The sequence below is a fragment of the Carlito syrichta genome, unplaced genomic scaffold (genome assembly GCF_000164805.1).
Source record: "Carlito syrichta isolate Samal-C Ts95f unplaced genomic scaffold, Tarsius_syrichta-2.0.1 Scaffold309854, whole genome shotgun sequence".
Lineage (NCBI taxonomy): Eukaryota > Metazoa > Chordata > Mammalia > Primates > Tarsiidae > Carlito > Carlito syrichta.
In genome coordinates, this window is record NW_007253950.1 from 1,391,910 (window position 1) to 1,407,046 (window position 15,137).

General features: G+C 55.1%; 1 protein-coding gene across 1 annotated transcript in view; it reads right to left on the reverse strand.

The window, feature by feature from the left end:
• Nucleotides 1-11,235, reverse strand: part of CPNE2 (copine 2) — a 35,990-nt gene extending 24,755 nt beyond the window's left edge. Inside the window, exons 1-6 of the mRNA XM_008068036.1 lie at nt 10,912-11,235; nt 6,964-7,143; nt 5,232-5,306; nt 3,268-3,339; nt 1,158-1,241; nt 832-921 (exon numbers count right to left, since the gene is read on the reverse strand). Of these exons, the coding sequence (XP_008066227.1) occupies nt 832-921; nt 1,158-1,241; nt 3,268-3,339; nt 5,232-5,306; nt 6,964-7,143; nt 10,912-11,091 (681 nt within the window). The 5' untranslated portion in view covers nt 11,092-11,235. The remainder of the gene's footprint in view (nt 1-831; nt 922-1,157; nt 1,242-3,267; nt 3,340-5,231; nt 5,307-6,963; nt 7,144-10,911) is intronic.
• Between the last annotated feature and the right edge of the window lie 3,902 nt (nt 11,236-15,137).

Consider the following 15,137-nt stretch of genomic DNA (forward strand, 5'->3'; position numbering starts at 1 on the left):
TCTCAGCTCCCTGAGCAAACCCCATCTCTTCTGTTTGGCGGGTGCCTCCCCCCCCCCACATCTGCCTAGCTGGCCTCGGTAGTTTCTGAACTGCCTCCTTCAGGAAGCCTTCCATGATTGCTGGGAACAGGAGAAAATGTGCCTGCCTCAGTAACAGAGGCTGTACCCTCCAGAGCAGGAAGCTCAGCTCCTTACACACTTGACAGTTGGCTCTTCCTGTCTTGGGCTGTGACCCACCCAGGTCAGGGGTCATGGCCTGGGACTTTCTCTAGACTGTAATTTTTTCTGGCTTTATATGCTCTCTAACTTAGCTGCTGTGACACTCATGAAGAAGACAAGCATCATTGATGTTCTATTGACGGGTGAAATGAGGCTCTGAGAGGGGAGCATTCGCCCAAACTCTCACAGCAGCGGCAGCACCAGACCCAAGACTAGACCCCAAGGCACCTGGTACCCTATCCGGGGTTCCCTGCCCTCACCTAGCTGCCTCCCCGACCCCATCTGCTCTCAGACCCAGCCCCTGAGGACTGAAGGCTTTTAGAGAGAGACTAGCAATCTTGGTCCTCATGTGATTGTTCCCAAGGCATCTCTGCATTCATTTCCTAGCCAGTAGCTCGGCAGTCCTCTGCGAAGGGCAGGGCAGTTTTAGAGAAGGGTTCACAGAGGTGGGGCCTGCCCAGGTCCCTCAGAGAGTCAGGTAGACCTGGGACAGGGACACGGATCTCCTGTCCTCTCTGTCCCTAAGATGGGGTTCCTTCCACCTTAGCAAGAAAGAGTTTTGCCAAGGTGGGAGCTGGCAGGATGGGAAGCAGAGTCCCCAGTGCCCCTCACCTGGATGGGCTTCTCCATGTCCCCATCACACAGGGACACCAGGGGCACTGTGAATGGTTTCCACACGGGGTCCAGCGTGTACTTGATCACCTGCAGAGAAGGCGGTGAGCTCAGGCCGGGGCGACAGTGCTCTGGGGTGAGGCCAGACCAAAGGAGACAGCAGGTGACCAGAGGGAGAGCCCACAGACACTCCTCCGGAGATGGAAATAAGCAACCATGGCCGGGAGGGGATGAGGCCTCCGGGTGCCCTCATGGGTCTTCCCGCATGGTGTGACTGCACAGCCCCTTCCCGAGCTGCTGAGACCCTCGGGCCCCCACGTACCCACCTCAGTCCTGTGGACCAGCATCCACTTGCCATCGTCTCCTCGCTTGTAAAACTCCAGAAATGGGTCTGACTTCCCAAAGAGGTCCTGGAGGAAGCAGAGGATACTGGTGAGAGGGGCACAACACAACCTTACCAGGATCGGGTGGGATGGGGTGTGGTCCCACAGCCTCCCACCACCTTCCCCAGCTGGGGTCAGGGCGGGAGCCATGGCAGGGCTATCCTGGCCCCTCCCCCCAGTCTCAGAAGGTTCAGCACAAGGCCTGGGGCAGCTGCAGCCCCTGGGACCGACCGGCTCCCCCCTATTTCGAGATTGCCAGAGCTTGTGCTCAGAGACCCTCAAGTCTGGGGCCAGTGGGAATTAGAACTCCTGCATCTTAGATGGGATTTCAAGACAGTGACTGTTCCCAATGCAGGGTGAGTTCCAGCAGGATGTGACTGTGATTTATTTTAGTGGATCTGAATCTGAAAAACAGAAACTCTTCTGCACATTACAGAAGGGATGTGATATCCTTATAAATTAATTTCCTTAAGCTTAAAAAATATGTTCCCAGGCACGGTGGCTCACGCCTGTAATCTCAGCACTTTGGGTGCCAAGGCCGGGGGATTACTTGAGCCCAGGAGTTCGAGACCAGCCTGGGCAACATAGCAAGAACTTGCCTCTAAAAAAATTTTTTTAGGTCAGGCATGGTGGCTCGTACCTATAATCCCAGCACTTTGGGAGGCCGAGGTGAGAGGACTGCCTGAGCTCATGGGTTGGAGACCAGTCTGGGAAACTTGGTGAGACCTCATCTCTTAAAAAAAAAAAATAGCCAGGCTCAGTGGCTCAGCCTGTAATCCCGTGCTTTGGGAGGCTGAGGTGAGTAGATTGCCTGAGCCGATGGGTTCGTGACCCGCCTGGGCAATTTGGCGAGACCTCATCTCTACAATAAATTAAAAAAAACAACTAGCCGGACGTGGTAGCGCATGCCTGTAGTTCCAACTACTTGGAAGACTGAGACAGAAGGATTGCCAGGCCCATCAGGTCAAGGCTCAGTGGCCAGGAGCGTGCCACTGCACTCCAGTCTGGGTGACAGAGTGAGACTCCAACTCAAAAAAAAAAAAAAAAAAAAAAAAAAAAAATATATATATATATATATATATATATATAGAGAGAGAGAGAGAGAGAGAGAGAGAGAGAGAGAGAGAGAGAGGCACAACCCCTTCGGGTCCCCTCCCACTGTGGGAGCTTTTCTGTCCTCTCAATAAATCCTGTCTTCAAAAAAATTTTTTTTTTAATCAGCAGGGTGTGGTGGTGTATGCCTGTAGTCCCAGCTACTTAGGAGGCTGAGATGGGAAGATCGCTTGAGCCCAGGAGGTCAAGGCTGTGGTGAGCCATGATCATGCCACTGTACTCCAGCCTAGGCAAAAGAGTGAGATCCCAACTCAAAAATAAAAATAAAATAAATAAAATGAAATAAAAATAAGGCATCACTCCAAGAGGCTACATTCAAGTGAGGGAGACAGAAAATACATAAAGAATATATGCTAGATAGTAGCAAGCATGAAGGAAAAGGTAAAGGGGGATGTCAAAGACCACGGCAACTTCAGCGAAGGCCATGCTGAGGAGGTGACCCAGGAGTAAAGGCTTGAGGAGGTGAGGGGCATCGTGAGAGTATTCAAGGAAAAGAGCATCCAGGCAGAGGAACTAGCAAGTGCAGAGGTCCTGAGACAGGAGAGTGCCTACTTTAATCCAGGCACAATAAGGAGGCTGACTTGGTGGAAGCAGAGTTAAAGGGGGTATGGAGGAGGTGAGGTCATGGTAAGAGCACTGGTGAGGTCATGGTAAGAGCACTGGGGACACATAGGGGTCCGGAGGGTATGCAGGATCCTGGACTTTAAACTAGGTGAGATGGGGTGCCCAGAGAGTGAGCATCCAGCTGTGTTTTGAACACCTCTAAGTGGTGGGATGCTCACTACCTCAGTGGTGAGGGAGCCCTAATTTGGTGCGGCCAGCAGGGCCCAGTGTTAGGCCTTAAATACAAGTGGTGGCCAGAGGCCCGGAGTAAGCCACACCACCCTGGGACTGGGCAGGGACACTGCTTCTGACGGAAGCCCGGACTCTGCTGCCTCACCTTCTTGTCCAGCCTCCTTCCCGCCAGGCTCAGTGTGATGACCCGGTTGTCTGACAGCTCCTGGGCAGCGATCTGCAAGGCCAGAGGACCATGTCCACAAGGTCCCTAGACTCCCCCAAGCTCCTGCTAGGCAGGCGAGCTCAGGGACCCCAGGAGCCAATGCTCCAGAGCTAGGAAGGGGAGGGGGCAGTGCCAGGTGACCTTGGACAAGCCTCTTGCCTTCCCCACACCTCAGCTTCCGCCTTCTGGAAAATGGGGGTCATCACCCACACTGGGATCAGGAAATGACTGCAAGTGGCTCAAGAGAGGGCCCTTGGGAAGGTATGGGGAAGAACAGGGACCAGGCACTGGTATCCTGGCGCCCAGGGAGAAGCTCCAGCCAGGGGACAGCATGTCAGGCCTCCTCATGCCCCACTGCAGACGTAGAGGACCCAGCACAGCTCAAAACATGAAGGTGTTAGGATCACAGAAACTTCATTGTGCAGTGAGGGAAACTGAGGCCCAGGAGAGAGGTAGGAGCCAGCAGGTTCCCTTGCTGCCTCATCAGCGCACACCAGTCATCCGTCTTCCACTCACTCCCCATTAGCCATGGTCCTCTGGCCCCAGCCCAGCCAGTGATGGTCCAGCTGGGTGACCTCCAGACTGCCAGGCGCCCTCTCTGGACTCCTCCCCACAGCAGGACTAGCGGGCCGGGCCCTCCCTCGCCAGGGCTTCCCTTCCTCTCAGGCTTCTAGGATGACCTCACCTGAGGCCAGTCATCCTCCCTAGAACCACAGCCAGGACAGTCTGATCCCATTCTCTCCTCCCAACCTCCTGCTGGGAAGTGCTCAACAACCCTGTAGGAAGGTCCCATCATTGCCCCCATTTCCCTGAGGAGGGAACTGAGGCCTAGAGTGGAACTGTCAGAAATGCAGCAGGTGACAGCCAACCCAGCTCGGCGGGATCCTCTGTGCTGGCTTCTAGGAGCAGGGGAGGGGCCTTGTGGAAATGGGGCAGTTTCAAAACCAAGAGGTGGGCAGAGGCTGGGAGGGGTCATTCCAGGAGGCAGGAACAGAGTGGATAAGGGTCTGGGGTATGCTCAGGATATGCTACGAATTCAATCTGTGTAGGGCGTGGATGCACACGCCTGTAGTCCCAGCTACTCGGGAGACTGAGGTGGGAGGATCGCCTGAGCCCGGGAGGTCAAGGCTGCATTGAGCCATGATCATACCACTGCACTGGAGCCTGGGTGGCAGAGTGAGACCCCAACTCAAAATAAATGAATAGATTCAGTTTGCTTTGAACCCAGGACAAAAAACAGCAGAGGCAAGAGAGCCAAGCAGAGACTGACAGGTCCCTCACAGGCAGTGGGGAGCCATGCAAAGTTCCAGGGCAGGGGAGTGAGGAGACAGACACACACAATGGTACAATGCTCCTCCCAGCAGCGGCCAGGCCTCCAGGCAGCACATGGCTCTAAAGGAAGATGAACCACCCAGGGGAGACTCTCGCTGGCTTAACTCCCCTCTGGGAACCTCCCCTGGGATCTCAGGGGTTGCCCTGGCTCCTGGGAGTCTGTGGCCGAGTAGCTCATCCCCACGAAGGGCCTGTGTGTTGCAGGAGGAATCATTGCGCTGCAGATTCATTGCGCATGGCAGCCACAGCAGGGCTTGGATGGGCAAAGCACTTGCGAGCGACCCCCAGGGAAGCTAGCAGGGCCGGTGCAGGGAGGGGCTCTGGGGGGCCCTGGAAGCCTCCAGGGACGAGCAGGAGCTGCCGCGGGGGGGCTCCCGGCAGTCCCCCCAGCTTGGCGGGCCCCAGCGCATCATTTGTGGAGCCAGAGCCCGTTGCTAAGAGACCTGTTGCTAAGTTGTAAGTTGGGCCTTTTTACTCCAAACAAAGCTGGTGATTATCTGCCAGAGAAGCGGCCCATTGATGGGGGAGGGCGGCAGGCGGGGGTGGAGGGCAGAGGGGGAGGAGGCTGGTACCGTGATCAAGCCCTTTCCTGCAGGCTTGTCATTCATCAGCAGCAGAGGCCGGGTAATCTTCTTGCTGGAGACGATCTGGAGAAGAGAGGCCAGGCTCAGGGAGGGTGGTGGGGAGGATCTTGGAGAAAAGTCCCAAGCAGGCCCCCTGGGCATGCTGCCGCCGCCAAAACTGGCCAAACCTTCGCCTGCAGAGCCTTGCCACAGAGGCCACAACCACGGCTAGCCTGTCTGGGGCGGCTGAGAGACTGAGGTCCAGAGAGGTTAAGACACTTCTCCAAAGTCCCACAGCCTGGAGGTGATGCCAGCAGTCTGGCTCCCCCCCATTCTGGTCTGGCCCTGGGAAAAGGCATTCTGGAGACAAGGGGGGAGTTTAGTCCCTGTCCCCGTCCCCACCTTTCTCAGTGTCCAGCCCTAATGGAGGAGGTCAAACTCTGATTCGGCACATTTTCATTGCTCTGAATAGGTGATGCAATGGAAAAATGGGACACATTACAGTCGCCCCCATCATCTCTGTCCACCGCGTTCCCACCCATTTCATGGGCCACGGTGGCTTGTGGTTTCTGGGACAAATGCCAGCACTAGCGCAGCTACGAGCAGCAGTGTGATCTCTCCCGGCCCCCTGGGCTGGCTAGTCTCCCTGGGCACCCCCTGCCCTTCTCCACCTGCTGTGCCCTGTGGTCCGCACCACCTGGCTCCTTTGTCCTCTGGCTTTGGGGGAGTTAAGCCAGTGGGGGCACCAGCAGGAGGCAGGAGAGCAGGAGGGGAGACAGGCTGGACGACGTGCAGTGGCCACTTCCTCGTTGCTGCGTCCTTGACCTCAGCTCCAGGCCCTCGGCCTCCCTCCCTGGCCTCAGCTCCAGGCCCTCTGCGTCCCTCCCCGGTCTCAGCAGGCCTTGGAGATGCCACTTCCTCACCTGGCTTCTCTCCAGGCCAGGGTGGTGGCTTCCGCTGGGGCCAAGCCCTGGGTTGGTTTCCCATCCCCTATGGGTTCTCTGCCCCCATCCCCTTACCCCTTCCCACAGGAGTCCTTAACTCTCTCAACTACTCTCTGAGGGTGTAGACACACAGTGGGGACCCTGACTGCTACACCCTGCTTCTTATACAGGAGGCGGACATCACACGCCCCGTTAGCCCTTGCGTTTTTGTGACCTTCATTCCCAAGAAGGCGCAGGACACTTCAGTCTCCACCAGCACCTGGCACAGCACTTTCCACTTTATTCCCCCATCATCCCTGCAGGCTGTGCAGGGCAGCCATCATGCTCTCCAAGTGAAATATGAGGAAACTAAGGCCCAGGGCTTGCCTAAAGGAATGATGGAGACTTGTGTCAGAGCTCCGAGCCCCGCCCCTCTCAGCCTCCAGGAGCTCTCTGAGGACTGAGCCAGATGGGGAAGTGGCCCAGAGAGAGAAAGGAAGGTGCCCGAGTTCACACAGGTAGAATGCTCCTACCCCAGAAAGTCAAGCACTTCTAATAACCAGACGCCCTGGCCACATGGGGCCCATCCCTGAGTGGCAGCAATCGGAGGCACTGTGCTCAGCAGAGACTCCAGATGGGAGCTCCCCTCTGGGACCCACCCAGTCCCGTCCCCTCTGCGTGTGAGCCTGGGGAGCCAGCCAGGAACATGGGGCCAGGGAAAGACGGTGGAGGAAGCAGCCTTCCAGGGGCTGCCTGTCCTTGAGGGGCGGGTGGCGCCTGGGGGAACCCCCCCTGCTCCTCCCGCCAGAAAGGCTCACCATGCCTAGGCTACAGGAGAACTGGCCCAGGAAGTCGTGCTCGTCCAGCTGGGAGCTGGACTTGTCCTGGTCGAAGAGGGCGAACTTGAGCCTCTGCACCTCCTCGAAGTGGTAGTCCAGCACGAACTTCTTGGAGAAGGCGGGGTTGAGGTTGTTGACCGCAGTTTCCGTCCTGTCGTACTAGCAGAGGGGCAGGGAGAAGGGAGTCAGAGTCAGGGCTACCGGCTCGACCCCTCCCAGGCTGCTGGCACCCATTCTGCTAACTCACTGGACACCTGCTCTGTGCCAGGTGCTCATAGTCTGCTCCCTGCATAGCTGAGGCCAACATTTCCCCCAGCTCACAGATGAGGCCATGGAAGCACAGAGAGGTTAAGTAACTTGCCCCAGGTTGAACAGCAAGCGGGGCAGGGCCAAGATCTGTAACCCAGGTCTCACTCTAGCACCCACAACCTTAACTCTTCAACCCTGGCTCCAACCCCAGGTGACAGGGGTGAGTCCCTTTCCCCATCTGGGGTTCAGTTTCCACTTGTGTAAGAGGAAGGGATTTGACACACTGTGGTTTTCACACTTTTTATTTTGGGAAAACTCTTTTTTCTTTTTCTGAGTTGGAGTCTCACTCTGTTTCTCAGTCTGGAGTGCAGTGGCATGCTCATGGCCTCCACAGCCTCCACCTGCTGGGCTCAGGTGATCCTTCTGCCTCAGCCTTCCAAGTAGCTGGAACTACAAGCACATGCCACCATGCCCTGCTACTTATTTTGATTTATTGTATAGATGAGGTCTCACCAAGTCGCCTAGGCTGGTCTCGAACCCATGGGCTCAGGCAATCCTCTCACCTCAGCCTCCCAAAGTGCTGGGATTATAGGCATGATCTACCACGGCTGGCCTTTTCTCAAGTCACTTTTTTTTTTTTTTTTTTGAGTTGGAGTCTCACTCTGTCGCCCAGACTGGAGTGCAGTGGCCGCTCCCGGCCGCCACAGCCTCGACCTGCTGGGCTCTGGCGATCCTTCCGCCTCAGCCTTCCCAGTAGCCGGAATTACAGGCATGCACTATCACGCCTGGCTGATTTTTTGATTTATTGTAGAGATGAGGTCTCGCTGCCCAGGTGGGTCTTGAACCCATGGGCTCAGGCAATCCACTCACCTCAGCCTCCCAAAGGCGCGGGATTACAGGCTGAGCCACCGAGCCCGGCCTCAAGTCACTTTTTTTTTTTTTGAGTTGGAGTCTCACTCCATCACCAGGGCTGCAATACAGTGGCACACTCACGGCCACCCCAGCAACAACCTGCTTGGGCTCAGGTGGTCCTTCCATCTCAGCCCCCCAAGTAGCGCGATACCACATCTGGCTAATTTTTTGATTTATTGTAGAGATGAGGTCTTGCCAAGGTACCCAGGCTGGTCTCGAACCTGTGGGCTCAGGCAACACCCTCACCTTAGCTTCTCAGAGAGCTGGGATTACAGGCTTGAGCCACTGCAGTCGGCTCCAGCCACATTTTATCTGGAAGCTGAGAGAGGAAACAGAAAGAAAAGGGGGTGGGGGGTAGGGCTGGGGCGAGGGGCAGATGTTTGTGTCTGGTGTAGAATCCTGGACGGGGCAGCCCTCTTGTGCTACGGACACGGGAGCCTGGTTGAGGACGGAGCCTTGTACTGGGGTCAGTGGGGACATCGGGACAGGAAACCCACTCCTGGCCTCTTGACGTTGAGGCCCCAAACCGCGAGTCTGGGTGACAGTCTATTTTGGGGCCCAGGCTGTGTTGATTTTTCCTCCCACCCAGGCCATTTCCAAGGGCTTGAACAGCAGGGACGGAAAAGGTCTTGGCCCTGGGCTATTTTTAGCCTGGGTGGCCTGCCTGGGTGGGAGCAGAGATTGCCAGGGAGGGTGGGGGAGTGTGGTGAGTCAGGGGGTCGCCACTCCCTGAGGGACAGGCGGGGGCTCTGGAGACCTGGCAGAGGGAACTGGTGCCCCCGACACGCCCATCACTGGCCTGGGACTCTCCCAGTCATCCTCAGCTGACCCCGTGGCTCACCTCTTACTTCCAGCTGACTTGTCAGCACATCGGCTGACACAGAAGAGTCCCTACTCACTCTGGGCCCCAGCTTCCCCTCTGTAAAATGGGTCAACCATCCCAGCACCATCTCCTTAGCATCACAAGACAGAGCCAACATCCTGGAGGCTCTTTGTAAATCACAGGATGGGCGCCCACTGTGGCCCAGTTAAATGTCTATTAGAAAATAGACACGTGGCTGGGCGTGGTGGCTCACACCTATAATCCCAGCACTTTGGGATGCCAAGGTAGGAGGATCGCTACAGCTCAGGAGTTTGAGACCAGCCTGGGCAACAGAGTGAGACCTTGTCTCCACAAAAAAATTGAAAGAAATTAGCCAGGCATGGAAGTGCACCTCAGGAGGCTAAGGTGGAAGGATTGCCTGAGCCCAGGAGGCTGAGGCTGTGGAAAGCCATGATTGTGCCATTGCATTCCTGCCTGGGTGACAGATCGAGGCCTCCACTCAAAAAAAGAAAAAGAAAACAGATACACGTTTGGGAAACTATCCGTGTGTACAAAATGCCCTGGAAGGTAGGCATCAAGCTGTTCACAGCAACTCTCCTAGCAGGTGGGTCCTGACCCTCTTGATTTTCTTCTTCAGGTAGATCTGGGTTTTCTAAATGCACTACAATGAGCACAGCTGCCTTTTAGAATAGGATGCAAAGCAAGCTTTAAAACCCAAAAGTGTCAACAGTTTAGGGTCCTCCATGTCCTTCCTCAGCTGCATCTCTCCCCAGCCCTCCGGCCAATGTCTCCCAGCTCAGAAGTCCTTGGCTGGCTCCGTCACAGACTCCAGGGCTGGGGCTTCCAAGGCAGGAAGGTGGGGGAAATCCCTGTTTCATGTGAGGAGACAGGTTCAGAAAGGGACAGCCACTCGCCTAAGGCCACACAGAAGGCAGGAGCATTGCTGGCCTAGGACCAAAGGTTGAGCTCCCAGTTTCTGTTTGCTTCTCAATGACCATGTTTTTATTTAGAAATAAAGGGGAGGCTGGGTACAGTGGCTCGCGCCTGTAATCCCAGCACTTTGGGAGGTGGAGGTAAGAGGATTATCCGAGCCCAGGGGTTTGAGAGCAGCCTAGGCAACTCGACGAGACCTCCTCTCTACAATAAATGAAAAAAGTAGTCAGGCATGGTGGCGTGTGCCTGTGGTTCCAGCTACTTGGAAGGCTGAGGCAGAAGAATCACCTGAGTCCAGCAGGTCGAGTCTGCAGTGGCCGTGAGCATACCACTGCACTCCAGCCTGGGCAACAGAGTGAGACTCTGACTCAAAAAAAAGGGGGTGGGGAAGGATTGTTAAAAGGGGCAGTGAGCCTTTTGTAAAACTGTAAAATGTTAACTGTGATATAATTTAAAATGTTATAATATAAAACAATAAATATAAAAGTATAAAATCCATACTTTAAATATAAATGTATGGATTCTAATTATAATTCAAACTTGAATATAATTAAACTATATTTTAGATATATTTAAACTCAAATTCAATTTTTAGAGTAACACTTTTCTGCTGAGTCAGGAGGATTGCTTGAGGCCAGGAGTTCAAGACCGGCCTGGGCAACATAGCAAGGCCTTGTCTCTGCAAAAAAATTTTTTAATAAATTAGCCAGGTGTGGTGGCATGCCCCTGCAGTCCCAACTACTCAGTGGAAGACTCAGGTGAAAGGATCTCCTAAGCCTAGGAGGCCGAGGCTGCGGTGAGCCATGATCGTGCCACCGCACTCCAGCCTGGGTGACAGAGTGAGACCCTGACTCAAAAAAAAAATTTTCCAAGTAGTCACCTGCCTTCACGCCCACACTCCAACTACTTCCAAGGGGCTGACCTATTCCTGGATCTAGTGAGACGCCCTCCCCAGCAGCCCAGCCATGCCCTTACCCACTGCACCACTTCAGACACACAGAGGGCGTTACCTCGATCCATCGGCCATTATTCTCCGTGAAGAGGACACAGAAGGGGTCGGACTTGGAGGTGACGTCCCGGTCCAGGAGGCTCTGGCCGCTCACCGACAGCTCCACCTTGCATACGCAGTACTGGGAGCCCATGGGGCCTGCCCCCGCGGCTGGGGCACCCCCGCCTGGAATGTAGGCCATGGGGGCCTGAGGTGGCAGCAGTAGTTCCTGGCAGTCTAGGGGACAGGAGTGAGGTCAGAGAGGGGACAGACACCTGCTATGCTACCCCATGGCGCGGAGGTGTCACCGCCTGGCCATCAACATGCAGGTAGAGAGATGGAAGACCTGGCAGGACAGTAACACAGCCAAAGGCTCAGAGGAGGGAGAGTACAAGGAAGCGTCCAGAAAGGCGTCTCTGGTGGGGGCGCTGTGTCTTTGAAGTTTTTCTCTGTTTCGGGCAGTCTTTACCTGTGAGATACACACGGTTCCCTATGCGTTGCCCCTGTCAGATCGGCAACAAGTCATAGTGGACACGGGTGTCCCATTCATTGTGGCAGAACCCGAGCTTCTCCTGAGCAACTAACGTGTTAGCATCCTGTGGTCACGGGGGTGCTTACAACACTCAAGTTTCCCTCATTGCTTTGGTCCCTAGGAAGTTCACTTCTGGGAACTTATTAAAAACTTGACCTTGTTTATTGTCTGTTGTATTCATCCTGTATCTCTGGTCCAAGCACAATGACGCAAGCGCAGGAAGCATCCAGTATTTGTTGAATGAAAAAGAACGAGCTGCCGGGCTCGGTGGCTCAGCCTGTAATCCCGCGCCTTTGGGAGGCTGAGGTGAGTGGATTGCCTGACCCCGCGGGTTCGAGACCCGCCTGGGCAACGAGACTTCATCTCTACAATAAATCAAAAAATCAGCCGGGTGTGGTAGCGCGTGCCTGTAATTCCGGCTATTCAGAAGGCTGAGGGGGAAGATTGCCGGAGCCCAGCAGGATGAGGCTGCGGTAGGCGGGAGCAGCCACTGCACTCCAGTCTGGGCGACCGAGTGAGACTCCAACTCAAAAAAAAAAAAAGAAAAAGAACGAGCTGCCAGGCACAGTGGCTCACGCCTGTAATCCCAGTACTTTGGGAGGCAGAGGCGAGAGGATTACCTGAACTCAAGGGTTCGAGACCAGTCTGAGCAATGTGACGAGACCTCATCTCTACAATAAATAAAAAATATTAGTTGGGTGTGGTGGCACATGCCTGTGGAAAGCTGAGGCAGAAGGATTGCCTGAGACCAGCAGGTCAAGGCTGCGGTGGCCATGAGTGTGCCACTGTCACTCCAGCCTAGGTGACAGAGTGAGACTCTGACTCAAAAAAATAAAATAAAAATAGAAATAAAGGATAAATGAATGAATGGATCGTCCACATTGCTCAGATCCTGCCTGAGTTGGTCTTTAGTTTCAACAAAGAATTTACCCTTCACTCATACACAATTTCCCAGAATTCTAAGCCCGGAGCCTTGTATCTCCTTCTCCTGTGGAGGCTGGGTACTGACATGAGCTCACTTTAAGTTCTGTTTTCCTCTGAGTGCAAGGTGTTGAGAGTTAGGGTAGAGAACCCATCTCAGGGTGGAGGACAGCCCCAGGTCCCACTCTCACAGGCCTGCAGACAAGTCCTCCAGCTCTCTGTGCCTCAGCTTCCCATCTGCCCGTGGGGCATCACAACACGGTCCTTTGAGACTCCCGTGGTCGCATCTGATTCCACTGGCGTGAGTAAACTAAACACAGGCCTTGGCATCCAGCGGGGGGCGGAGAGTCCAGCCCCCAACCCTTACCCCACAAAGACTAGGGTCCAGCTCCCTGAATAATACTTCATGCCCTCGCTGTTGAGTGACCCTGCACATCCCCAGAGGAGGGCAGCAGGAGGGAGGAATCCCTCTGGGGACACGAATCCCCGTGCTTGTTGCATGACGTCTCTAAGTCTCATTTGGTCTTATCACTCCCGTTTTCCAGAGGAAGAAACTGAGGCGAGTTCATTCACTCTAAAAGGTACACTGAGCCCCTGCTAGGTCCCAAGAACTGTGCCAGCACTGGGGTCCTGCAGTAAGACTGTCCTACAGTCCAGCCTGGCCGGAACAAATGAGAGGGTCCAGAGAGTGGCCAGGTCCCACAGGGTGCTGCAGGCCTGCTAGGAGTCTGGGTTCTTATTTTGAGAGTGACGGGAAGTGTTGGAAGCAGAGAAGTGACATTATCTGATTCTCGTTCTTAAATGCCTACTCAGCCCCTGTGGGGAGAGGGTTGTCAGGATAAGGAGTAACAGCAGAGAGGCTGGGAGGAAGCAGTTGCTGGGTCCAGGCAGAAAGCACCATGCCACACCATGCCATAGACACTACGTGGAATCCACTCCTTCTCCCTCTGACCCAGGCACAGGCAAGCCTGACAGCCAGCTCCTGCCAGGCACATGCAGGAGGCCAGGGCAAGTGGGGCTGGCGGCAGATGCCCTTCGGCCCTCCTGGGCACGCCCGGCAGGGAGTCAATCTGGATGGTGACAAAGCCGGGCCTCAGTCCCCTCCCTCCCACCGTCTCTCCCTAGGACCTTGTTATAATCACACGAGCCCAGAGTGTCAGGACAGCACCACAATTTGCCTACAGGATTTATTCTTGTTGTGTAAAAACCAGTTTCTACTGGAGGAGCTGGCAAATGTGTTCCCTCTCACCACGTGCAGTGGGGCAGCCATGCCAAGAGTTAGGGGAGCAGGTCCTCAACCCAGGGAGGGGGCAGATAGGGCTGTCCAATGTGGACACCTTGTGGCGTGGCTGAGATGTCTGCTCATGCACATATCCACCTGGGGTTGGGTAGGACAGTTGGCTTCATCTACAGATGAGGGAACTGAGGCCCAGAGAGTGACGATCACCTGCCTGAGGTCACACGGCCAAGCGATGGCAGAGGCTGGGTGTGACCCAGGTCTTTAAATTCCTAGGCTGATGCTTGGCCTTTTCGCCAGGGTGAGGAGACGGCTGGACACTCTGGGGACCCAGAATCTCGATGGGGACAGCAGGAAATCAACCAGGCCAGGGGAGCCTGAGGCTAACAGGGCAGGGCTGTGAGGGCTGCAGAGCTGGGGAGGCCAAGGACACAGCCCCAATTCAACACGTACCCAGCATGAGCCCCAAAGTACCCAAGGTCACCAGCTCCTCTGGGGACATCCATGCACATCTCTACATCTCCCACTATCACTGCTGGGGTGGATTCCAGATCACCCAACCCTCTCTACCTCACAGGCCCCCCTCCATGACATGTTAGATGCCACCTGGGCCACCACCCTCCACTGCCAAGTCAGACACCTTTTTTTTTTTGAGTTGAAGTCTCACTCTGTCTCCCAGGCTGGAATGCAGTGGCACGTTCACGGCCACCACAGCCTTGACCTGCTGGACTCAGGTGATCCTTCCAGCTCAGTCTTCCAAGTAGCTGGAACTATAGGCACGCACCATCACGCCCGACTAATATTTTGATTTATTGTAGAGATGAGGTCATGCCAAGTTGCCTAGGTTGGTCTCAGACCTGTGGGCTTAGGCAATCCTCTTTCCTCGGCCTCCTAAAGTGCTGGGATTATAGGTGTGAGTCACCACACCTGGCCCTTGTTGTTGTTGTTGTTGTTGTTGAGTCAGGGTCTTACTCTGTTGCCCCGGCTTGAGTGCAGTGGCACAATCATGGCTCACAGTATCCTTGACCGCCTGGGCTCAGGCAATACTTCCACTTCAGCCTCCCAAGTAAGTGGGACTACAAGCATGTGTCACCACACTTGGCTAATTTTTTATTTTTTGTAGAGACATGGTCTTGCTATGTTACCCAGGTTGGTCTCAAACTCCTGGGCTTAAGTGAGCCTACCGACTTGTCCTCCCAAAGTGCTGAGATTACAGGTGTGAGCCACCAGGCCTGGCCCTGAATCAGACTCTGTTCTTGTCCTGAGAGGTGTCAAATACACACACCCAAATTCACACCCAGATTCCCTTGTCCATATGCACACGTGTATAGTCACATGTACACGCTTATACACACACCCAGCCTGACAAACACAAAGACAGGTGCTCATGTGAACACCCTGGGGCCTCTTCTTTCTGTCTCTGTCCCTACCCCCCTCACCCATCCAAGCTCCCGTGGTCTACCTTCCAGGAGCCTCTACCCCTCACTCCCTCCAGCCAGGCTGAGGGCATGGCCAGGAGGGCCAGGTCACTGGGGATGGTGGGGCCAGGTTCGCCCCT